At 43.6% G+C, this 26,407-nt stretch overlaps 1 protein-coding gene across 1 annotated transcript; it reads left to right on the top strand.

Annotated features, from left to right (window-relative positions):
* Window positions 1-1,150: 1,150 nt before the first annotated feature.
* On the top strand, window positions 1,151-24,653 carry ZNF347 (zinc finger protein 347). Its single transcript, XM_074385543.1, has 5 exons — window positions 1,151-1,332; window positions 6,811-6,871; window positions 12,205-12,331; window positions 12,759-12,890; window positions 16,956-24,653. Exons 1-5 carry the CDS (start codon window positions 1,160-1,162, stop codon window positions 19,103-19,105), a joined length of 2,643 nt encoding a protein of 880 aa, XP_074241644.1. The 5' UTR covers window positions 1,151-1,159; the 3' UTR covers window positions 19,106-24,653.
* The last annotated feature ends 1,754 nt before the right edge of the window (window positions 24,654-26,407 follow it).

Genomic DNA, 26,407 nt, shown 5'->3' on the forward strand with positions numbered 1-26,407 from the left:
CCACAAGAACTGGAGCAAGGTCCTACAACTCCTTTATCAGGAGGGGTGGCTCTCACCCCAAGCCTGCTATACAGTAGGTATCTTTACGATACTGAATGCCGCCGCCTGGGCCATGGATTCTTGTCCTGGTCTAACTGTTTTCCCTTAAATCATGCTCTGCGCTGTGTCTGCTCTAGGCATTCCTCCGACTATAAGCTGCTTATTCCTTAATTCATGCTCTGCACTGTCTGCTGTAGGCATTCCTCCGATTATGAACTAAGATAGAGTTATAGGTATATACGTAGGGAAATATTCTTTAGGCACTCTCACTATCAACTATTATATCATTATATAGAGAGGATTATGTAAAGGGAGCCTACAAGCCCTATTTCTACAAACTAATATATGATTATGTAAAGGATTATATAAAAGAAAATAGCTGAGTAGTAACACTATAAAGTGAGATATTCCTCAAGCCCTAACTGTGCCAGGGTTCTGCTTAGCTCTCATTCCTCGGTGCCTATATGGGGGGTTACCCACACATCTGCTCTAGGCATTCCTCCAGTTATAAGCTGCTTATTCCTTAATTCGCGCCTGTACTGTGTCCACTCCAGGCATTCGTCTGATTATGAACTAAGATATAATTATAGGTACATATGTAGGGAAATATTCTTTAGGCACTCATACTATCAACTATTATATGATTATATAAAGGGATTCTTCAAGCCCTAATTCTATAAACTAATGTATGATTATATAAAGGATTATATAAAAGGAAATCGCTGAGTGGTAACACTATAAAGTGAGATATTCCTCAAGCCCTAACTGTGCCAGGGCTCTGCTTAGCTCTCTTTCCTCAGTGCCTATATTGGGGGGTTACCCACACCAGCCAACAACTTTAACACAAATTGTTTTCAACTTGGTAAGAGGAACACATTTTGGTTTCTAATGTAAGTGGTCCACATAAGTCTGTTCTTTCACCTTACAACTGCTCAGATGTGAACCATGCTCCCTGGGTCACGGTGAACGCTCCAGCGTTTTGTAACCGGGAAGAGTGAGAAGCTGTGAGTTAGGTTTAGCAAAGGGCAGACCCCGCCCGGGCTCCGCCCCCGCGTTGCGTCCGTAGACCCCGCCTCTCGCGTAGGCCACGCCCCCAGACGACCTGTGTTCTTCTCCGCGCATGCGCAGTCTCCTGCAGTTCCGGAAGCGGATCCGTTGGGTGGAGGTGACGCCGCGGAGCGTGAGTGTCCTTCAGTATGGCTTAAACTTGCGAATCGCCATACTCCGTTTCCACACTCTGTTCCCGGGCTCGCTACAGACCTTAAGATCCCCGCACCGCGCCCTCCACCCCAGGTGAATACAGTCCTCGCGGTGTGGGTCCCGAGTCGCTTTCCTTCAGGTTGAAGTCTCTCAGAGGCTGCTCCCTGTCCCTGGCCTTTTGCTTCTTCCTCCCGCTTAAAACCCTTTCCCGTCCCTTCTTCCCGCCCCCAGCTTTTTCAAGTCCTCACCTGCGAGGTGGATTCCCGCCCTGGCTGCCTCCCAGCCTCGCCCTCGTGGGCCCCTGGAGCGCAGCGCCGCAGTCCGGGTCCCTGGGAGGCCGCGTGCTCTGCCTGGTCCTGGGATCCTGCAGACCCCACCCCTGTCCTAAGACGCCGTCCCCCCACCTCCCTCTTCCTCGTGCCGGGCCCTGCTGCTCCCCAGGTCTCCCCTCCGCAGTCGCCGCTTCCCTGAGTCCGCGTTGGGAGGGGCCCGGGGCCTGTCCTGTGACACCTGACCAGCTCCACCCCCTGGAAAATGTGCTCCTCCCTCGGGGATGCAGGCGTCTTACTCCAAACCCTCCTGTGCATGTGTGGGATCGGGAGACAGAGAGGGACAGAGAGAAAAGCAGAACAACTGAGACAGAGGAAAAGAATGAAGGAAACCCATAAACAGCTGGCACAGCAGAGGGTGGGTGAGGATTTGCAGCCATAGTAAGCGTGAAAGAAGGAGCTGAGAAAGCAGGAGAAAAGCAACTGGAGAAATGTAGAGAAAAGCGCGGTGTCCAGAGAGATGAAGGGATGGCATGGCGGGGAGAGGGGCAGATAGGGGGAGGCTCTTCAGACAGAGAGTCGGGGAGAGGAGGAGAGATTTGGAGCCAGGTCAGACAGAGTAGTGTGGTGCTGGGACAGCAAGGAGGGGACAGTGGGTGACAAGGAGAGCAGAGGGAAGACCGCGGCAGGGGGAGGCCTGGGGCCTGTGGGTGCCAGAGAATAGGACAAGGAGTGTAACAGGGAAGAGAGGGTTTACAGGGGGAGCAGAGATGGAAGAAGAAAGAGGCAGAGCCGGGCGCGGTGGCTCAAGCCTGTAATCCCAGCACTTTGGGAGGCCGAGGCGGGTGGATCACGAGGTCGAGAGATCGAGACCATCCTGGTCAACATGGTGAAACCACGTCTCTACTAAAAATACAAAAAATTAGCTGGGCATGGTGGCGCGTGCCTGTAATCCCAGCTACTCAGGAGGCTGAGGCAGGAGAATTGCCTGAACCCAGGAGGCGGAGGTTGCGGTGAGCCGAGATCGCGCCATTGCACTCCAGCCTGGGTAACAAGAGCGAAACTCCGTCTCGGAAAAAAAAAAAAAGAAAGAAAGAGGCAGAAATGTATATAGAGACTGGGACAATGAAAAAATTGGGGAGAAAGAGCAGTCAGAATTGAAACAAGGCCCCAGAATGGGACAGAACAGGTGGAAGAGGAGGAAGGAAGAAACAGGAAGAAGGAGAGAAACAGCAGGGAGCACAAAACAACTTGGAAAGAACCAGGGGAAAAACACAGAAAATGAAAAATAAGCTAATGTGAGAATGAGAGAGATGCACAGAGTGAGGGAGGGAAAGATGCAGTATGGAAGCGAGAGAGGGACCCTGGGTCCAGGTGAGTGGTGCATTGATTCCATGTGATGATTACATTGCGACTGGTTTCTGGGTTTATAATAATGCAACACATTTAAAATACGTGTACTCAAATTACGCAGATGTGAATGAGAACTGAAGAAACTCCTTTATGTAAAATGCCTAAGACATGTGCGTTTGACAGTTCTTAGTATTAGAGTATAGCTTCATTTGCAATCGCTCTTGAAACCAGAGGGTCGTGACTTCACTCGTTTGGTTTTGAGTCACCACTTCCCTTTTCCTGGGATAGGGTAGGGTTGGGCGAGTGTAGGAACTAAGAGGAAAAACAAAAATATTTTTCCTTTGGTTTTTCTTCCTGTCACACTCAGTACCACAGTGCACATTCTGTGCAATATCGCATCTCCACTCACCAAAATGAGCAGATTTCTCCCACCAGCAACCCATTCCCTGTCAGACACGAACTGATTGTCCTATAGTTTAACTCAGTTCTGAAACTACGTTGGAGTTAGCATCAGATCCCACTGGTTGAGGCTCAGTTCCACGAAACTGCCCCACATCAGGTGCCAGTTACAAGTCTCACATTGGGACCTGAACTTCTGAGCGACCAGCAATAGAGTGGGGATTCCCTTGATATCCCCTACAACACCTCGGGTTCTGTAAATTTGCGAGTGTAGCTCATAGAACTCAGGGAAACACGTTACTTAGTTTACACATTTATAAAGGATTTCACCAAGGATACAGATGAACAGTCAGAAGGCAGAGCTGTCCTAGAAAGTTAAAGCAGAGGAGGGTTTAAAAGAACCACAGTATTTGTCAGGTCACTCAAAGAGTATAAGTGACAGGCACCATTTGCATACCGTGTCGGAAGCGAGGGGCAGTTTTAAACTGAGCTCTGAACCTGTAGCACCTCATTCTGTCCTTTAAAACACAAAAACAAAAACAAAAAAACCAGAGTCTTGCTCTGTCACCCAGGCTAGAGTGCAGTGGCATGATCTTGGCTCACAGTAACCTCTGCCTCCTGAGTTCAAGCGATTCTCCTGCCTCAGCCTCCCGAGTAGCTGGGATTACAGGTGCGCGCCACCACACCCAGCTACTTTTTATATTTTTAATAGGGATGGGGTTTCACCCTGTTGGCCACACTGGTCTCGAACTGTTGGCCTCAAGTGATCCGCCTGCCTTGGCCTCCCAAAATGCTGAGATTATAGAAATGAGCCACCTCGCCTAGTCCATGCTGTCTTTTTGTAGTTAATGTCAGAGTTAAGTGAAATTGTGGGACCTCCCCCCAGCTGGGAGTCCCCTGGGGAACTGGTGATTGTGGGAAAAGCCACACGCACACTTTGATGACTAGAGGTGAAGGACTCTGTGTTAATGTGAGAGCAGTATGTAGAGTTTGGTTTTTTCCTATCTTTATCTTTTTCTTTTTTTTTAGAGACAGAGTTTCACCATGTTGGTCAGGCTGCTCTTGAACTCCCGACCTCAGGTGATCCGCCAGCCTCAGCCTCCCAAAATGCTGGGATTACAGGCGTGAGCCACCGCGCCCAGCTCGTTTTTTCCTATCTCAAAGAGTAAAGGCAGAGACCTCCAAGTGACGCACCCACCTGTCAGGGCCTGTGGCCTATACTCAGTAGTGACTGGGAATGGCCTGTCCCTGCTTCTGGCTGCTGCTCCCCTGCAATTGTGCACCACGTGCCAGCCCGACTCCCAGTCTCAGAACAATATGCATGCGATTGATTTTAACTTCTTTTTTTTTCTTCCCAATTCATAAAGCTTTCAGAATTTTAACTTCAAGGGAATTCATCCCTGTACCCAGGGGCAGGTGTTCTCCATTAAGACACGTACCCAGGGCTGGGCAGAGTGGCTCACACATGCAGTCCCAACACTTTGAGAGGACAAGGTGGGAGGATTGCTTGAGCCCAGGAGTTTGGGACCAGCCTGGGCAACATAGCAAGACCCCATCTCTGTGAAAATTAGAAAAGAAATAAACTGGACGTGGTGGCTGATACCTGTGGTCCCAGCTACTTGCGAGGCTGAGGTGAGAGAATCGCTTGAGCACAAGAGCCTGAGGCTGTAATGAGCTACGTTCATGCCATCGCACTCTAGCCTGGGCAACAAAGCAAGACCCTGTCTCAAAAAAAAAAAAAAGACATAGAATAAAGCCCTTTTTTTCTTCTACACTACATCTCTAAAACAAAAAATACTCTAAATTGACCAGGTATGGTGGCTCACACCTGTAATCCCAGCACTTTGGGAGGTCGAAGCGGGCCGATCACCAGAGATCAAGAGTTCGAGACCAACCTGGCCAACCTGGTGAAACCCTGACTCTACTAAAAATACAAAAATTACCTGAGCATGGTGGCACGCGCCTGTAATCCCAGCTACTTGGGAGGCTGAGGCGGGAGACTCACTTGAACTCGGGAGGCAGAGGTTGCGGTGAGCCAAGATTGTGCCATTACACTTCAGCCTGGGTGACAAGAGCAAGATTCCATCTTAAAAAAAAAAACAAAAACCGGCTGGGCGCGGTGGCTCAAGCTTGTAATCCCAGCACTTTGGGAGGCCGAGGCGGGTGGATCACGAGGTCGAGAGATCAAGACCATCCTGGTCAACATGGTGAAACCCCGTCTCTACTAAAAATACAAAACATTAGCTGGGCATGGTGGCACGTGCCTGTAATCCCAGCTACTCAGGAGGCTGAGGCAGGAGAATTGCCTGAACCCGGGAGGCGGATGTTGCGGTGAGCCGAGATCGCGCCATTGCACTCCAGCCTGGGTAATGAGAGCGAAACTCCGTCTCAAAAAAAAAAAAAAAAAAAAACCAACCCCTATACTACATTTCACTCTATATAGTACGTGCGCCTCGTCTGTGCTCCATTTAAGAGTACAATACACTACAATTTTTTTTTTTTTTTTTTTAGACGGAGTTTCGCCCTTATTACCCAGGCTGGAGTGCAATGGCGCGATCTCGGCTCACCGCAACCTCCGCCTCCTGGGCTCAGGCAATTCTGCCTCAGCCTCCTTACACTACAATTTTTTGTGTGTGTTCAATTCTTGCTTGAACTCTTGCTTGAATCAAGCTCTCATACCCAGCATTCCATTGATACTCTCTTTTTTAGTTACCACTGACAGCTCCATTTGAAATTCAGTGTTTAATTTCCTGTCATCTTTCCATTACTATCAGCAGCATGTGGCACAGTTGATCACTTTCTTTTCTATTTTCCTGGCTTTTAGGACATCCCATTAAGCTTTACATTTTTTTTTTTTTTTTTTTTTTTGAGACGGAGTCTTGCTCTGTGGCCCTGGCTAGAGTACATGATTCTGGCTTACTGCAATTTCCACCTCCAAGGTTCAAGCGATTCTCCTGCCTCAGCCTCCCAAGTAGCTGGGTTTATGGGTGCCCGCCACCACACCCAGCTAATTTTTGTATTTCTAGTAGAGATGGAGTTACTCCATGTTGGCCAGGCTTGGTCTTGAACCCCCAACCTCAGGTGATCCACCCAACTCGGCCTTCCAAAGTGCTGGGATTACAGGTGTGAGCCACCGCATCCAGCCTCTGCCTTTCATTTCTGAGGCCTGAGATTGGCCTGCAATCCACAGAGAGGTGAGGGAGGCTGTTCTCTGCATGGGATTAGGTCAGGGCTGGGTCTGTGCCCTAAGGGGAGCTCCTTCCAGCCCAGCTCCCCACTGCTGTGGCATGTGTGTGGGCTTCTCCAGGAGAGCAGCTGGTTCTGAAGAAAGGGGCCAGAAACTCACTTACTGTTCTTCCCGTAGTAGTTTCTTGTCCTTGCATTGCACCTGGTGCAGTGGGCCACAGAGGACCATCTTTCCACAGGGTGAGGGTCTTCCCTGTGTGTGTGTGACTGTGGCAGAGGAAGGGGATGTGTTGATTCTGAGCAATAGACAGCACATTTTGGATATTTAGTATTGACTTCTCAAGGTGCTTTCCTGTTCCCTAAGGAAGAACCCTCAAAGAGGAGGCAGAGGAGCGAAGGAGAAGTCAGGCATGGCTCTCACTCAGGTAAAGTCACATTCTCAGTGGGTTGTTCTGCCTCTTATTTCTTCCTGACATGTCACTCTTTGAAGCAGCAAATCTGCTGAGTCTGAAGCGTCCTGCCTGACACGTTTGCTGGCACTCACCCATGCCTTCCCTCAGTCCCTCTCATCTCACTTAGATTCCATCTCCCGTGACCCAGTGACATGAGCTTGGGAAGAGGCTGCACTGGGCATGGTCCTGGGAAGGGCTCACCCCAGACATGGATGGAGATGGGGTGTGGGCCCCGTGGTGTCAGGGCTGCTGGGCAGCAGGGATTGTTCAGGAGCCACATCGGGATGTACCGTCAGCTGGCTGTGGACCAGGAGTAGAGAAACTGCACATGGACGTCACTTATTAATATGCACAAATACCTACTAAATTCTATAAAATAGACTAATAAAGGGAAATATTTTTTGACTCATTTATATTACATTCGAAGCTGACCAAGTGAGTCACTGTTTCCAGCTCCAAAGTTTTACTAATGACTGGGAATGGAATGGGAGCTTGAGGCTGACAGGCATCAGTGGCAGAGGATTCTTTCATCCCATCGTCTATTTTTTTTTTTTCGAGACGGAGTTTCGCTCTTGTTACCCAGGCTGGAGTGCAGTGGCGCGATCTCGGCTCACCGCAACCTCCGCCTCCTGGGTTCAAGCAATTCTCCTGCCTCAGCCTCCTGAGTAGCTGGGATTACAGGCACGTGCCACCATGCCCAATTTTTTGTATTTTTAGTAGAGACGGGATTTCACCATGTTGACCAGGATGGTATTGATCTCTCGACCTCATGATCCACCCGCCTCGGCCTCCCAAAGTGCTGGGATTACAGGCGTGAGCCACCGCGCCTGGCCCCATCGTCTATTTTAATACTTGAAATCAACCTAAAAGGAAAAAGCAGGAGAATCATTCACCTGTTCTCAGAAAACCCATACAGTGGAGACTACGGTGTTTCTGCAGGGACTCCTGTGCTAGGTGAGAATGGTTATTTTGCTCGGTTATCAGAGCAGAACTTCATTGCCATTAGAAAGGATAGAACCACATTCTTGTTTTACCAATTATTAAATATTCTATTTATTGTATTTATTTACTTACTTTGAGACAGAGTCTCACCCTGTTGCCCAGGCTGGAGTGCAGTGACATGATCCTAGCTCACTGCAGTTCTCAAACCTCTTGGGTTCAATCGATCCTCGTGCCTCAGACTTCCAAGTAGCTCAACTACAGGCACACACCACTATGCCTGTCTGATTTTTGTATGTTTTATAGAGACAGTGTTTTACCATGTTGCCCAGGCTAGTCTTGGACTCCTGAGCTCCAGCGACTCACCCACCTAGGCCTCCCAAAGTGCTGGGATTACAGGCTTGAGCCACCGCGCCTGGCCCGGCTGTTTCTTTCATTTTAAACTTGACATGTTGTATTTCTCTGTTTTGTAGTATAACTCCAAGCAAACTTGCAGCTCACACCCTAAACCATAAAGCATCCCCTTCCTGTTGCATCTTCCGTCCTCCATCTCATCTCAGTGGGGAAGTAGTGTTGTCAGTTTCATGTCAGGAGACAGCTCAAGTCCTATAGAAATGTGTTTGTAGATTGTTATGACATTAAGAACAAAATGTTTCAGTTAATTTTTTTTTTTTTTTTGAGACAGAGTTTCACTCTGTTGCTCAGGGTTAGAGTGGCACAATCTCGGCTGAGTGCAACCTCTGCCTCCTGGATTCAAGCAGTCTTTCACCTCAGCCTCCAAAGTAGCTGGGACTACAGTTGCATGCCACCACACCCAACTAGTTTATTTGTGTGTGTGTGTGTGTGTGTGTGTGTGTGTGTATTTTTTTTTTTTTTTGAGACGGTGTTTTGTTCTTGTTGCCCAGGCTGGAATGCAATGGCACAATCTCGGCTCAACGCAACCTCTGCCTCCTAAGTTCAAGTGATTCTCCCACCTCAGCCTCCCAAGAAGCTGAGATTACAGGCATGCACCACCAAGCCTGGCTAATTTTTGTATTTTTACTAAAGACAGGGTTTCCCCCATGTTGGCCAGGCTGGTCTCAAACTCCTGACCTCAGGTGTTCTGCCCGCCCAGGCCTCTTAAAGTATTGGGATTACAGGCGTGAGCCACTGCACCCAGCCTAGTTTTAATATTTATAATAGAGACAAGTCTTCACCATGTTGGCCAGGCTGGTCTCAAATTTCTGACCTCAACTGATCAGCCCATCTTGACCTCCCGAAGTGCTGGGATTACAGGCATGAGCCACCATGCCCGCCCTTCAGTGAAAGTTTTGTTGTGATACTTTAGCATGCAGATTTTGAAAATTTACATGTTTTCATGTTAGGAAATATGGATAGCTCATTCTTCATCCTTATCAGACCTTTTTCTGAATGAGGATAGATGGATATTTTAACTTTTCCCTGTTGTTATTAAACTGAGTATATGTGATATGAGTGCATGGTTTTTTATTAAGGACACATCATAACTTTCAATAAGCTTTATATTTTTTAGCAGTTCAAATTACATCATAAATGTTTTCTGTCTTTTTTTTTTTTTTTTTTTTTTTATAAAGACAGGGTTTCACCATGTTGGTCAGGCTGGTCTTGAACTCCCGACCTCAGGTGATCTGCCCGCTTGGCCTCCAAAGTGCTTGGATTACAGGCGTGAGCCACCGCGCCCAGCTAATGTTTTCTGTCTTATATTTGTTCTCAACTATCACATTAATAACTTAATAGTAAGAATAGTAGCCAGGCACAATGGCTTATGCCTGTAATCCCAGCACTTTGGGAGAGTGAGGCAGGCAGATCACCTGAGGTCAGGAGTTTGAGACCAGCCTTACCAACATGGAGAAACCCGATCTCTACTAAAAATACAAAATAATCGGGTATGGTGGCACATGCCTGTAATCCCAGCTACTCGGGAGGCTGAGACAGGAGAATCGCTTGAACCGGGAGGTGGAGATTGTGGTGAGCCAGGTTTGTGCCATGCACTCCAGCCCGGGCAACAAGAGTGAAACTCCATCTCAAAAAAAAAAAAGTAAGAATAGTAAAACATTATGGGTATAAATAAATGTGTTTATATGTAGTTGCATGTTGGTATTCACGACCTTGTTTCACCTTCGCTCATGTAGGCACTTTTCATACTCTCTTACTTAACTGTTGGATTCTTTAGGTTTAATTCTTATTCCCAAACACCTGGACTCAGAAGTTTGCTCTGACATTTTAGGTCTTTGACTTGACACAAGTTTCTTAGAGTGTCTGTCATACATTTATCTCCTAGTAAGATGGGAACAGATCTTTCTCTCATGAGCTGTCATATTCATATACAAATTACTACATGCATGACATTTATTTAGAATAATGTCAGACCAGGCACAGTGGCTCACACCTGTAATCCCAGCACTTTGGGAGGCCAAGGCAAGTGGATCACCTGAGGTCAAGAGTTCGAGGCCAGCCTGGCCAACACAGTGAAACCCTGTCTCTAGTAAAAATACAAAAATTAACTGGGCCTGGTAGTGGATACCTGTAATTCCAGCTAGTTGGGAGGCTGAAGCAGGAGACTTGCTTCAGTCACTTGAGCCCAGGAGGTGTAGGTTGCAGTGAGCCAAGATCACGCCACGCCACTGCACTTCAGCCTGGGCGACAGAGCAACTCCATCTCAAAAATATAAGTAAGTAGCCGGGCGCGGTGGCTCAAGCCTGTAATCCCAGCACTTTGGGAGGCTGAGGCGGGTGGATCACGAGGTCAAGAGATCGAGACCATCCTTGGTCAACATGGTGAAACCCCGTCTCTACTAAAAATACAAAAAATTAACTGGGCATGGTGGCGCGTGCCTGTAATCCCAGCTACTCAGGAGGCTGAGGCAGGAGAATTGCCTGAACCCAGGAGGCGGAGGTTGCGGTGAGCCGAGATCGCGCCATTGCACTCCTGCCTGGGTAACAAGAGCGAAACTCCGTCTCAAAAAAAAAAAAAAAAAAAAAAAAAAATATATATATATATATATATATATATATATATATTCAAGTAAGTAAATAAATAAGTAGGATAATGCCTTGCACTGGGGAAGTGCTCAGAAACATCTGTCATTGTTATTGTGAGGATTATCACAGTTTTAAGATTCAGAATCTTAAAACTGTATACATTTTCATGTATACAGTCACTGTATACATTTTCACTCATAAGGCGTTACTCATGCTCTAGATCATTTAGATACTGAATATCACTTGGTGTGTCAAACATGATATATAACACTTCAATAAAGTTAACCCAGTGTTGGTTTTTTGTTTGTATATTTGTATATTTTTTGTATTGTCTACAAAACTGAGAAATCAATACTGATTTAGAGGCTATCATAACCTCTTATACAAAAGTATAAGAAGACAAGGAAACCTCCTGCTCAAAAATAATGTGTGTGTGTGAGAATGCAGTGAAAACAGATCCACTTTCTCCTACTGTACTCACAACAGAGAACACATCTGTGATCCCAGATGTCCCACACACACTAAGCAAGCAGTTCTGGACTAGACACCAGCTGGGTGACCTCTATTCAGTTGAATTCTGACACTATCTACCTGGACATAGATAGCTTCAGATCCCACAAGCTGAGGGCTCAGTCCCACAAGAGTGTACCCATTTCAGTGCCAGTTGCAAACACAGATGACCTTTGCTTCTCACTGACTGGCTATGCATCATGAATTCCCATGACCCCTCCTCAGCTTTGATTCATTTGCTAGAGTGGCTCACAGATATCAGGGAAACACTTTGCGTATATTGACCCATTTATTATATAGGATATTACAGAGTATAGAGATGAACACACAGATGTAAGGAGTCTATTTGGTAAGGTATAGAAGGGGCATGGTCTGGTGGTGCACGCTTGTAATCCCAGCTACTCGGGAGGCCCTTCATGTATTTCCCTATTCGGGAGCTTGTTCGGGCCCTATCCTTTCAGGTTATTATGGGGGCTTCATTATGTGGGCATGATTGCTTACATCTTTGGCTATTGGTGATCAACTGAACCTTCAGCCCTTGTCCCCTCAGGGGAAGTTGGGGCATGGGGCTTGAAGCCCCAGCTCTCTAATCCAGCCTCGGTCTTTCTGGTGACCAGCCCCTATTCTGAAACTGTCTTGGGGCCTCTAGCCACCAGTCATCTCATTAGCTTGCAAAGATACTTATCACTCCAGAGATTCCAAGTGAAATGTATGTCAGGAAAGGGGGATGAAGACCATGTATATTTTATTATATCACAACTTGGATGTCAGCCCACTCACTTCAGTTTATTCTTCTCATTTTATGTGAAAATTAGAAATTTCCTCTTATCCCCTTGGTGGATGTGTTTTTTATTTTAGGGACAGGTGACATTCAGGGATGTGGCTATAGAATTCTCTCAGGAGGAGTGGACATGCCTGGACCCTGCTCAGAGGAGTTTGTACAGGGACGTGATGTTGGAGAACTACAGGAACCTGGCCTCCCTGGGTGAGGATGACTTTCCTCCAGAAGTTAGGATCTTCCCTTGTGTCTCTTTTCCTTTTCCTTGTGGTTCTCTTGGGAGCCCCTGCATGGCTTGGCTGAAACTGAAGCTGTGTTGACTCAAAAATGAAAATTTCCATAATGTGGAAACTGGATTTCCATTGTCCTCTTCCTGATGTCACTGGAGGGTTTCAGAGCTTTTAAAATACCCAATTCGCTGTTTTCTATCCCCATGCTCTGATTCAGTGGTTTGGGGATGAGAGCTGTATATTTGCATATTACAGTGTTTCCTAAAAATTCATCAGGAAGCATTTAGTAGATGAGTTTTTGAAGTTTTTTTCTAGATATATCTGTGAAGTTCTCCCTCCTCATGTAAACATAGGACTGGAACTCTGGAAACTCTACAGCCCATTGTTTTCCTTTCTTTCATAAGCAGGAATCTCTTGTTTTGACCTCAGTATTATCTCTATGTTGGAGCAAGGGAAGGAGCCTTTCACTCTGGATAGCCAAGTACAGATAGCAGGAAGCCCAAATGGATGGGAATGGATCAAAGCCCTGATCACAGGTAAGAGTTCAGATGGGTGGAGAGAATGCTGCTTATTAAACAGTGTTTGGGAAAATCTATACACATAGAGAATCCTGTGACCTCTGAACAGAAGTCTTTACCCCCTTTTATCTGTCCTTTAGACTTGTACTAGTTTATCCTTTCGCCCTCTAATTGCGCTGTAGTTCAAACAAAGGCAAAGGCTTTATCATAATGGACACCACTGTTTTCTAGCTTCCGAAAACTCTGGTTCCTTGATTCCATGTGGAACAGGGAAGGCTGTTACAAAAGGGTTGTTTTGTCCTTTGGTGTTTCCTTCTGTAGTTGATTCTATCTGATGCCCAGTTGTCAGTCATACAGATCTGAATTCTATATAGTTTGCTAAATTGTAAGAGTGTTTTAGTGGAGCCATTAGGTTTTTCTACATATAAAGTCATGTCATCTGCAAAGAAGTGTATTTTGACTTCCTCCTTTTCCATTCGTATGTTTTTTTATTTCTTTCTCTTGCCTAATTGCTTTGGCTAGAAGATCAATGCTGTGTCGAATAGAAGGAGTGAAAGTGGACACCCTTGTCTTCCAGATCTTAGCAGAAAGGCTTTCAATTTTTGTTTAGTATATTCCCTGTGGATTTGTCATATATGGCTTTTATCAAGTTTAGGTATGTTTTTTCTGCATCCAGGTTGTTTAGACTTTTTATCATGAAGAGATACTGATTTTATTGGGTCATTTTCCAGCATCTATTGAAATGATAATACAGTTTTTGTCCTTGATTCTGTTGATGCGATGAATCACATTCATTAATTCATGTGTATAAACTCTCCTTGCGTTCCTGGAATGAATCCCACCTGATCATGGTGAATGCCTTTTTAATGTGTTGTTGAATTGTATTTGCCACTTCCGTTTTGTTGAGGATTTTTGCATATATATTCATCAGGGATATTGGCCTATAGTTGTCTTTTTGTTGTTGTATCCTTGTCTGCTTTTTGGCATCAGGGTAATGCTGGCCTCATAAAATGAGTTTGGAAATATGTGCTCCCTTCGATTTTTTAAAGAGTTTGAGTAGAGTTAGTATTAGTTCTTTCTTTTTCCTTTTCTTTTCTTTTTTCGTTTTCTTTTTTTTTTTTTTTTTTTTTTTTGAGACAGTCTCTCTCTCTCTCTCACCCAGACTGGAGTGCAGTGGCACAATCATAGTTCACTGCAAACTCAAACTCCTGGGCTCAGCTGACCCTCTCACCTGCAGTACCTGGAGTTACAGGCACACACAATGATGCCCAGGTAATTCTTTTTTTTTTTTTTTTTTTTTTGCAACGGAGTCTCACTGTCTTGCCCAGACTGGAATGCAGTGGCGTGATCTTGGTTCACTGCAACCTTTGCCTCCGGGTTCAAGTGATTCTCTTGCCTCAGCCTCCCAAGTAGCTGGAATTACAGGCACATGCCACCACACCTGGCTGATTTTTGTATTTTTAGTAGAGATGGGGTTTCACTATGGTGACCAGGCTAGCCTCAAACCTCTGACCTCAGGTGATCCGCCTGCTTTGGCCTCCCAAAGTGCTGGGATTACAGGCGTGAGCCAATGCACCCAACCATGTTTGTATATTTTCCGAGACTCTTCTTGTTGTTGATTTCTAGTGTTATTTTATTATGGTCTGAGAATATACTAGATACTATTTTGACCTTTTTGAATTTATTGAGACTTGTTTGGTGTCTTTTTTTTTTTTTTTTTTTTTTTTTTGAGACAGAGTTTTGCTGTTGTTACCCCAGCTGGAGTACAATGGCACGATCTCAGCTCACCGCAACCTCCGCCTCCTGGGTTCAAGCAATTCTCCTGCCTCAGCCGCTCAAGTAGCTGGGACTACAGGCACGCACCACCATGTCCAGCTAATTTTTGTATTTTTTTTTTTTTTTTTTTTGAGACAGAGTTTCGCTTTTGTTACCCAGGCTGGAGTGCAATGGTGCGATCTCGGCTCACCGCAACCTCTGCCTCCTGGGTTCAGGCAATTCTCCTGCCTCAGCCTCCTGAGTAGCTGGGATTACAGGCACGTGCCACCATGCCCAGCCCTAATTTTTGTATTTTTAGTAGAGAGGGGATTTTACCTTGTTGACCAGGATGGTCTCGATCTCTTGACCTCATGATCCACCTGCCTTGGCCTCCCAAAGTGCTGGGATTATAGGCGTGAGCCACCGCACCCGGCCCTCATTTGGTGTCTTATAATCTATCCTGAAGCATGATTCATATGCTGATGGGAAGAATGTGTATTGTGCAACAGTTGGATCAAATGGTCTGTAAGTGTTAGGGCAGATGCAATGGAACATGCCTGTAATTTTAGCTATTTGGGAGACTGAGGCAAGAGGAATGCTTAAAGCCAGGAGTTCAAAGCTGCAGTGCACTGTGAACTCACCTGTGACTGGGTGCTGCACAACAGAGTGGGTTGCGCAACACAGGGAGACCCCATGTCTTTTTTTTTAAAAAAAAAGTATTGTTTAGGTCAATTTAGTCTGTCATATACTTTAACTCTGATTTTTTAAATTGGTTTTCTGCCTTATCTATTGGTTACCAAAAATTGTGTTTTGGGGCCGGGTGTGGTGGCTCAAGCCTGTAATCCCAGCACTTTGGGAGGCCGAGGTGGGTGGATCATGAGGTCAAGAGATCGAGACCATCCTGGTCAACATGATGAAACCCTGTCTCTACTAAAAATAAAAAAAAAATTAGCTGGGCATGGTGGCGCGTGCCTGTAATCCCAGCTACTCAGGAGGCTGAGGCAGGAGAATTGCCTGAACCCAGGAGGTGGAGGTTGTGGTGAGCCGAGATCGCGCCTTTGCACTCCAGCCTGGGTAACAAGTGCGAAACTCCGTCTCAAAGAAAAAAAAAAAAAATTGTGTTTTGAAGACCCTTGATATTATTGTGTTGCTGTTTGTCTCTCCCTTTAGATTTATTAACATTTGCTTTCCATATTTGTGTGCATATGTATTTATTATATCCTTTTGCTAAGGATATAATATCGTTATATACTGACCTTTTTTGTCTCTTCTAACACTTATTGATGTAAAGTCTGTTTTATCTAAGTATACCTACTACTGCTCTTTTTTGGTTTCTAGTTCCATGGAATATCTTTTTGCATCCCCTCACTTTTTGTCTACATGTATCTTTATAGGTGAAGTGAGTTTGTTGTAATTGGAGAATTTAGTCCATTTATATTTAATGTTATTGTTGTTAGGTAAGGATTTATACTACTGGAGAAAATCACTTAAACACAAAAGAAAACAGAAAGAAAGCAAGAGAGGAGTTACAAAACAATTAGAAAAGAAGTAACAAAATGGCAGTATGTTTTAATTTATTGCTTTTTATTATTAGTATGTGTATTACAGGCTTTTACTTTATGGTGACCATAAAATAAGACTTACTAAAAAGCCTCCTATAGGTGTTAACAATTTATCTGAAACCAATTTCAACTTATCTTTGATTACAAAAAGCAAAACAAAACAAAACCCTCTGTATATATTCATTCCCTTCTCATTCTGCATTTTGAATTTTTTATGTTGCAATTTATGTTGTGTACTGCCTATCTCTTAAAATTGTTGTGCTTAGGGGGTGGCGGTGAAAAAAAATTGTTGTGCTTATTTTTGATAGTTTTATCTTTTAGCCCTCTTAGTAAATATATGAATGGTTTGCACGCCATGATTATGATGTTAATATTAGTGTAAGAGTTACATTGTGTCATCTTTGGATTTGAAAAATTCCCTTTATCATTTCTTGTAAAAGAGGTCTGATCGTGGTAAATTCCCTTAGCTTTGTTTGTCTGGGAAAGACGTTCTCTCCTTTATTACTGAGGATCGCTTTGCTGGCTACAGTATTGTTGGTTAAGAACTAGGCTTCTATACTATTAATTTGAATTACATGGAATCAACTTTTCTTTATTAAACAATCCTCCTCCTTTTTTGTTCCTAAAAACTGAATATTATTGTATTGAAGTTTCATAAATCTGTTCAATGTAAGAATTCCTTTTGGTATAATACTGTTTTTTAGTGTAAAATACTTATTTACCTACTACAATTAGTTGGAAACCTATGGATCTTTATATCTTGTAGCTCTGTCTTCTGAATTTGTAATGAAAGATTTACCACACAAATGGAAGAGCAATACAGGAGAAGCATTCCAAACAGTGATGTTGGAAAGACATGAAAGCCATGACATGGAAGGCTGTTTCTTCAGGGAAGTCCAGAAAAACATTCATGACCTTGAGTATCAATGCAGAGATGTGGAAGGAAATTACAAAGGAGGGCTTATGACACAGAAAGATAATCTCACTCGTGGAAGAGATGAACATGATAAAAGAGATGCAAGAAACAAGCTTATTAAAAATCAGCTTGGATTAAGCTTTCAGTCATATCTGCCTGAACTGCAGCTGTTTCAATATGAAGGGAAAATTTATGAATATAATCAGGTAGAGAAGTCTTTCAATAATAGTTCCTCAGTTTCACCACCTCAACAAATGCCTTATAATGTCAAAACCTACATTTCTAAGAAATATTTCGAAGACTTTATCTCTATGTTACTTACACAGGGACAAAAAGCAAACAATTGGGAAAAGCCTTACAAATCTAATGTATGTGGCATGGTCTTCCCTCAAAATTCACACCTTGCAAGTCACCAGAGAAGTCATACTAAAGAGAAACCTCACAAATGTTATGAGTGTGGCAAAGCCTTTAGAACACGTTCAAACCTAACTACCCATCAGGTAATCCATACTGGAGAAAAACGTTACAAATGTAATGAGTGTGGTAAGGTCTTCAGTCGAAATTCACAACTCTCACAACATCAGAAAATTCACACTGGAGAGAAACCTTATAAATGTAACGAATGTGGCAAGGTTTTCACTCAGAATTCACACCTTGCAAGACATCGAGGAATTCATACTGGAGAGAAACCTTACAAGTGTAATGAGTGTGGGAAAGCCTTTAGAGCTCGTTCAAGCCTGAGTATCCATCAGGCAACCCACAGTGGAGAAAAACCTTACAAATGCAATGAATGTGGCAAGGTCTTCACTCAAAATTCACACCTTATAAATCACTGGAGAATTCACACTGGAGAGAAACCTTACAAGTGTAATGAGTGTGGCAAAGCCTTTGGTGTTCGTTCAAGCCTAGCTATTCATCTAGTAATTCACACTGGAGAAAAGCCTTACAAATGTCATGAATGTGGCAAGGTCTTTAGGCGTAATTCACACCTTGCAAGGCATCAGCTAATTCATACTGGAGAGAAACCTTACAAGTGTAATGAGTGTGGCAAAGCCTTTAGAGCACATTCAAACCTAACTACTCATCAGGTCATCCATACTGGGGAAAAACCTTACAAATGTAGTAAATGTGGCAAGGTCTTCACTCAAAATTCACACCTTGCAAATCATGAAAGAATTCATACTGGAGTGAAACCTTATATGTGTAATGAGTGTGGCAAAGCCTTCAGTGTGTACTCAAGCCTAACTACCCATCAGGCAATCCATACTGGAGAAAAACCTTACAAATGTAATGAGTGTGGCAAGGTCTTCACACAGAATTCACACCTTGCAAGACATCGGGGAATTCATACTGGAGAGAAACCTTACAAGTGTAATGAGTGTGGCAAGGTCTTTAGGCATAACTCATACCTTGCAAGGCATCGGCGAATTCATACTGGACAGAAAACTTACAAGTATAATGAGTGTGGCAAAGCCTTTAGTGAACATTCAAACCTAACGACCCATCAGGTCATCTATACTGGAGAAAAACCTTACAAATGTAATGAATGTGGCAAGGTCTTCAGTCAGAATTCACACCTTGTAAGACATCGGGGAATTCATACTGGAGAGAAACCTTACAAGTGTAATGAATGTGGCAAAGCCTTTCGTCAAACTTCAAAACTTGCAAGGCATCAGAGAGTTCATACTGGAGAGAAACCATATGTGTGTAATCAGTGTGGCAAAGCTTTTAGTGTCCGTTCAGGCCTAACTACCCATCAGGCAGTCCATACTGGAGAAAAACCTTACAAATGCAATGAGTGTGGCAAGGTCTTCACTCAGAATTCACACCTTGCAAGACATCGAAGAATTCATACTGGAGATAAACCTTACAAGTGTAATGAATGTGGCAGAGCCTTTAGTCAAACTTCAAAACTTGCAAGGCATCAGAGAGTTCATACCAGAGAGAAACCATATGAGTGTAATTATGTGGGAAAGCCTTTAGTGTCCGTTCAGGCCTAACTACCCATCAGGCAATCCATACTGGAGAAAATCCTTATAAATGTCACTTGTGTAAAGTTCTAAAGTCAGAGTTCACACCTTGCAAGTCATCACAGAATTCAGAGTGGAGAGAAACCTTACAAATGAAGGTGGCAAATTCTGCAGTCAGAATTCATTCCTTTGACAACATCAGAGAATTTATTCCTGAGAGAATCCTTGAAAATGCAATGACTGTGGCAAACTGTTCATGAGTTCAAGTATTAATAGACATCCAAGGGTCCATAATAATGAGCAATTATATAAATGTACTGTATGTGGCAGGGGCTTTATTCAGGCCTTACAGCTTTCTAGGCATTAAAATCTACATTCTTTATGGAACCACACTAATGTAATGTGCATCCTGAAGCTCTTACTCGAAGACTGTAACTGTAGGTGAGGATTCATACGAAGAGTGACTCAGTCTCTAGTTCTTTGATTCACTTTTAATATGACAAACTGCATGTCAATTACACATCCCAATATAGTAAAACTTGTGACTATATATTTCAAAGGTTGAAGGACATTTGGAAATGGCTACTTACCTTCAGATTATAAAATATTTCATTCTATTGTTTGAGGTTTCTCAAAAAGGCTACCGTTTGTGACTTTCAACCTGAACACCTTTCATGGTGCCCATCTGGGAAAGAACTATGGTATGGAAGGGCCTACTTCATTACATGAGGATCATATTTATCCAAGTTGATTGAAGAAGGAGAACTCTGCATTATAAAATTAAATATTCTTTCAACTGAGAGACCATGGTTTAGGGGCAGAAAATAAGGTAAAACTATGATATCAGTCATCATACTGATTGTATTCAGGTTGCCCTTCTGAGAGAAAGACACTGTGGGTTTTAGGAAAGAAAGGCTCTACCAGCCATGCATTGAGCAGGCCAAGACCTCAGGACACTGGAATTTTTATGGGAGGAGAGTAATAGGTTATTAATGACTGATTATATAATAGGAATAGTGCAGGGGAAATGATTGCCACCTTCTCTATTGAATGGCAATAGCTGTTTTATAGCAGAGATAGATGAAAAATGGGCTTATTTTTGAAATTGAAGAGATAACAGCTACTAGCGTGGGGAGCTTGAACAAGGTGGAATCAAATAACATACAATTTTGGGAAACTGTAATCATACTCTGCACCTGAATTATTATTCTCTACACTCTGTCTTAGCATATTTATATGGATATAATGAAAATCCCATAGAAAGTGCAACTTTCAGCTGGGCGCAGTGGCTCATACCTGTAATCCCAGCACTTTGGGAGGCCAAGGCAGGTGGATCACGAGGTCAGGAGATAGAGACCATCCCGGCCAACATGGTGAAACCCTGTCTCTACTAAAAATATAAAAATTAGCTTGGCACGGTGGCAGTCGCCTTTGGGAGGCTGAGGCAGGAGAATCGTTTGAACTCAGGAGTTGGAGGTTGCAGTGAGCTGAGATTGCGCCACTGCACTCCAGCTTGGCGACAGAGCAAGACTCTGTCTCAAAAAAAAAAAAAAAAAAAAAAAAAATCTTTATAAGTGCCATTTTTACACTCTGAAAGCTGCCACAATGTAGGTGAATATATACCGTATTACATTTTTACATGCTTATGTGCCAAATAACCATGGTATACATCTTTAATTACATGAAGTGAAAATACAAATATAGAAAGTTATGGGCCAGGCGTGGTGGCTCATGGCTGTAATCCTAGCACTTTGAGAGGCAGGTGAGTCACTTGAGTCCAAGAGTTCGAACCGCCTGGGCAACATGGCAAAACCCCATCTCGGAAAAAAAAATAGAAAAATTAGCCAGACAGCTCACACCTGTAGTCCCAGCTCCTCAGCGGACTGAGGCAGGTGGATCACTTGAGCCCAAGAGGCAGAGGTTGCAATAAGCCAAGATCACACCACTGCACTCCAGCCTGGGTGACAGAGCCGCGAGACCCTGTCTCAAAAAAAAAAAAGTGTATGAAAAATATGAAATTATAAATAGTGCAGAATAACAAAAATTACACTATTCTTAGAATGCTATGCTTGTTGACATAATTTGATACGACTAACATTCATGAGTTTCCTCTTAATGAACATACAAAATGGAAATTTCATTTTGGTAGGTAAACTAGAAGTCTCATAAATATAGCCTTCCTGCATTTTTGGTAATGTTAATTTGTCCCCCCTCCACTGGAAGTGTATTGAATTCAACCTACAGTTTGGATTAGATATGGAAAATTATGATGTCATACAATGAAGTTTTAGGAAAATGTCTATTGCATAGTGAGGATTTCTGTGAGAAGCAAGGTTGACTTCCCAAACTGGTCTAAATTGGCTTGAGAGAGCAGGGGTAAGTAACTTGTTTTGGGTATTATGGTAATAACCTTTAATAAAAGGGTGTGGTTGGAGTGAGGGTCCCACACATGATTTGAACTTCCATCTAATGCCAAAGGAGGGAACATGGGCATTATCAGCTTGGCCAGGCAGAATAAAAAGAGGGAGTGCAAAGGTGTAGATGGTATTGCAAGACAAAAATCACAAAATGGAAACACTACTACAACACTGAATATTTACTCTTGAAACTTCTGATTTCTGGCCAGGCATGGTGGCTCACGCCTGTAATCCCAGCACTTTGGGAGGCTGAGGCAGGTGGATCACCTTAGGTCAGGAGCTAAAGACCAGCCTGGCTAACATGGTAAAACCCCATCTCTACTAAAAATAAAAAAATTAGCTGGGTGCCGGGCGCGGTGGCTCACGCCTGCAATCCCAGCACTTTGGGAGGCCGAGGCGGGTAGATCACGAGATCGAGAGATCGAGACCATCCTGGTCAACAGGATGAAACCCCATCTCTACTAAAAATACAGAAATTACCTGGGCATGGTGGTGAGTGCCTGCAGCCCCAGCTACTCAGGAGGCTGAGGCAGGAGAATTGCTTGAACCCAGGAGGCGGAGGTTGCGGTGAGCCGAGATTGCGCCTTTGTACTCCAGCCTGGGTAACAAGAGTGAAACTCCGTCTCAAAAAAAAAAAAAAAAAAAAAAAAATTAGCTGGGTAGGTGGTGTGTAGCTGTAGTCCCAGCTACTCAGGAGGCTGAGGCAGGAGAATCGCTTGAATCTGGGAGATGGAGGTTGTAGTGAGCTGAGATCTCACCACTGCACTCCAAACTGGGCAACAGAGTGAGACTCCATCTCAAAAGAAAAGAAACTTATAAGTTATTTGTTAGGAAAGACCTCTATTTTCTTTATAATGGTAATTGGTTTTCCTTTTCTGCTGAACCCATAGTTCCCATTATACAACATCGTTCTTGAAAATGTTTGTGAAATGCTGTTTAGATTGCCTAAAATACTTTTACAGTAGTTCAATGAAAATGAATTTGTGGAAAAGTTTATTACATAATATGATCAAGCAATTTTAGCTAAAGGTTATTTTTCGATTTTTTTGTTTTTTGTTTTTTTGAGACAGAGTTTCGCTCTTGTTACCCAGGCTGGAGTGCAATGGCGCAATCTTGGCTCACCGCAACCTCCACCTCCTGGGTTCAAGCAATTCTCCTGCCTCAGCCTCCTGAGTAGCTGGGATTACAGGCACGCGCCACCATGCCCAGCTAATTTTTTGTATTTTTAGTAGAGATGGGGTTTCACCATGTTGACCAGGATGGTCTCGATCTCTCGACCTCGTGATCCACCCGCCTCGGCCTCCCAAAGTGCTGGGATTACAGGCTTGAGCCACCGCGCCCAGCCTAAAGGTTATTTTTCAAAGACTGTGTTATGTTAATGTCATCTTCAGTTTATGGTATTGTGTAATATATTTCATAGCTTTTTTTTTTTTTCGTTTTAGAGGTGGGGTCTTGCTGTGTTGGCCAGGTTGGTTTTGAACTCTTGGCCTCAAGCAATCCTCTGGCCTCAGCCTCCCAAAGTGCTAGTATTGCAGCCGTGAGCCACCGTGCCTGCCCGTAGCTTATTTTCAATAGTAGTAAAATGACTTTGTTTTTGTATATGATTTTTACTGTAAAGGTTTTTTCCTTCCATACATTTTAATCCTAATTATATGTTTACTGCATTTCTTCTCTGTGTTACTCTGGTGAAAAACTTAGAGAATACATAAAGGAGGGTGTTGTTTGAAAATAAAATTTTGTGACATGAAATGTATGTAAGATGATGGCAGGTACTGACTAGGTTTTCTGTAAATAGGAAAATGGAATGTTCTTGTAAGTTTTTTTTTTTTTTTTTTTTTTTTTTTTTTTTTTTTTTGAGATGGAGCTTTGCTCTTGTTACCCAGGCTGGAGTGCAGTGGTGTGATCTCGGCTCCCCGCAACCTCCGCCTTCTGGGTTCAGGCAATTCTCCTGCCTCAGCCTCCTGAGTAGCTGGGATTACAGGCACGTGTCACCATGCCCAGCTAGTTTTTTGTATTTTTAGTAGAGACGGGGTTTCACCATGTTGACCAGGATGGTCTCAATCTCTTGATCTCGTGATCCACCCGCCTCAGCCTCCCAAAGTGCTGGGATTACAGGCTTGAGCCACCGCGCCTGGCCATTGTAAGTCTTTAGTTCAATTAAAGTACTGGCATACAAAATGGTGAAATGAAGTCTCTTAATACGGAAGTTATCAAAGATCAGCGGCTTGAAAATCAAGCGTGTGGAGGTTAACCAGCACCTGGAGAACTAAATGAAAATACAATTAATAAGAGAGTCCACAAGATATTAGTTATAATTTATGCAAAGGCGATAATTTCTTTTGGTGAATCCTTGGAGGCACTTCAACTTCCCTCTGTGGCTGGTATTTCTGTTCTGAGTCAGAGGATCTTACAGCAAAACATGACATTTGTGCAACTTTTGCCATGACAGCTACCGAAGTGCTGGGATTACAGGCGTGAGCCACCACGCCTGGCCTACATACTCTTTAATAAGTGATTTACCTTTGCATATATGTTTTCTTTCATATAAATCACATTTAGAGTAAGAATCACAGTTGTTAGTGCTTTATGTGTAACAACTAAATCGTCAGCTCCCTGAAGTAAATATTGATGATATTCTCATTTCAGAGGTGAGGAAACCTAGGACAGATAGGGAAAATAATCAAATTAGGCTGGGCACAGTGGCTCACACCTGTAATCCCAGTACTTTGAGAGGCTGAGGCAGATGAATCACCTGAGGTCAGGAGTTCAAGACCAGCCTGACTAACATGACCATCCTGGTCAACATGGTGAAACCCCGTCTCTACTAAAAATATAAAAATCAGCTGGGTGTGGTGGCGGGTGCTTATAATTCCAGCTATTTGGGAGGCTGAGTCAGGAGAATCGCTTGAACCTCGGAAATTGAGGTTGCAGTGAGCTGAGATGTGCCATTGCACTCCAGCCTGTGGACTCCATCTCTCTCTCCCTCTCTCTCTCTCTCTCTCCATATATATGTAGTTTTTTTTCCCAGAAAATTGGTAGAACTATGAAGAGATATTTCACTGAAGCAGATATACTGAGATAAATAGGCCCACAAAAAGATTTCCAGCACCACCATCCATCAAATGTCAGACCTCAGCATATTCTGCTCTAAAAGACTCATCTAGTCACATTTCAGTAAGAGGCTGGATCAAGATTTGAATCCATGTTGTCCAGTTGCAAGGACAAAGCTTTGAACAGTGATGCTACAGTAACAATGCTAGATATTTTTGTCCTTTACTCACTGTCTATACCTGTTTTGTTAGTATCTCTTGTAATTTTTAAATGGTTTATCTTCAGATATCTTTGTGATTTGTATTAAATCTATATTTTTGTAGGTCACTTAAGTCTATATTTTTACAGATCACTATTGCCTGTGAATCTTACCTAAATGAATGACAGAGACTCATTACCACATAATCCTGTAAGAAAGATTATCTAGGCCGGGCAAGGTGGCTCATACCTGTAATCCCAGCACTTTGGGAAGCCTAGGTGGGTGGATCATGAGGTCAGAAGTTCCAGACCAGCCTGACCAACATGGTGAAACCCTGTCTCTACTAAAAATACAAATATTCGTCTGGTGTGGTGGCCCGCACCTGTAATCCCAGCTACTCAGAAGGCTGAGGCGGGAGAATCGCTTGAACCTGGGAAGAGGAGGGAGGGAGGGAGGGAAGGAAGGTAGGAGAGAAAGGGGGGAAAAAGATTTATCTTTCGAGGGAGGTATCCAGTACCTAAGGTATGAATTTAAGAATTCACTAATAGTGGCCAGGTGTGATGGCTCACCCCTATAATCCCAGCACTTTGGGAGACCGAGATGGGTGGATCACCTGAGGTCAGGAATTGGAGAGACCAGCCTGGCCAACATGGCGAAACCCCGTCTCTACTAAAAATACAAAAAATAGCTGGGCATGGTGGCACGCACCTGTGGTCCCAGCTACTTGGGAGGCTGAGGCAGGAGAACCTCTTGAGCCCGGGAGGCAGAGGTTTCAGTGACCTGAGATTATGCCACTGCACTCCAGCCTGGGTGACGGAACAAGACTCCGTCTCAAAAAAGAAAAAAAAATTCACTAATAGTGACAATGACTGCATGTTTGTTGAGTTGAGAATATTTTTTATATCTGTGTTGCCATTGTTAGTTTCCAAAAACAATTACAGGTTGCTAATAAACATCACCAAACATTTTGGACTCTTGAGTAGAAGCTCCAGTGTTTCCCATTTTCTCTGATGTCATCCAGGGGTTCACATGGAGAAAGCAGAATATGCTGAGGTCTGACATTTGATGGGTGGTGATGTTGGAATCTTTTTATGTGCCTATTTATCACAGTGTATCTGCTTCAGTGAAATGTCTCCTCATAGTTCTATCCATTTTCTAATTTGAGTATTTTGCTTTTTAAAATTTTATTTGCTTTTTTGTTTTTTAAGTCATTCTAGAATTCTTTTTTATTTTTTTATTTTTATTTTTATTTTTGGGACGGAGTTTCGCTCTTGTTACCCAGGCTGGAGTGCAATGGCGCGATCTCGGCTCACCGCAACCTCCGCCTCCTGGGTTCAGGCAATTCTCCTGCCTCAGCCTCCTGAGTAGCTGGGATTACAGGCACATACCACCATACCCAGCTAATTTTTTGTATTTTTAGTAGAGACGGGGTTTCACCATATTGAGCAGGATGGTCTCGATCTCTTGACCTCGTGATCCACCCGCCTCAGCCTCCCAAAGTGCTGGGATTACAGGCTTGAGCCACTGCACCCGGCCCATTCTAGAATTCTTTATACATTCCACATAACAGTTTTATGTCAGATATTATGGTAGGCAAATATTTTCTATTATTCAGTACAGTATTAGACCATTTTCACACTGTCAAAAAGATATTACCCGAGAGTG

This window comes from Saimiri boliviensis, chromosome 14 (genome assembly GCF_048565385.1).
Source record: "Saimiri boliviensis isolate mSaiBol1 chromosome 14, mSaiBol1.pri, whole genome shotgun sequence".
NCBI lineage: Eukaryota > Metazoa > Chordata > Mammalia > Primates > Cebidae > Saimiri > Saimiri boliviensis.

Bases quoted from the DNA above. Each gene is read 5' to 3' on its own strand.
- ZNF347 (XM_074385543.1), top strand. From the start codon at position 1,160: ATGCGCAGTCTCCTGCAGTTCCGGAAGCGGATCCGTTGGGTGGAGGTG. The intron at 6,872-12,204 runs GTAAAGTCACAT...TTTTTATTTTAG, and splicing joins CAGGCATGGCTCTCACTCAG to GGACAGGTGACATTCAGGGA. The intron at 12,332-12,758 runs GTGAGGATGACT...TTCTTTCATAAG, and splicing joins CAGGAACCTGGCCTCCCTGG to CAGGAATCTCTTGTTTTGAC.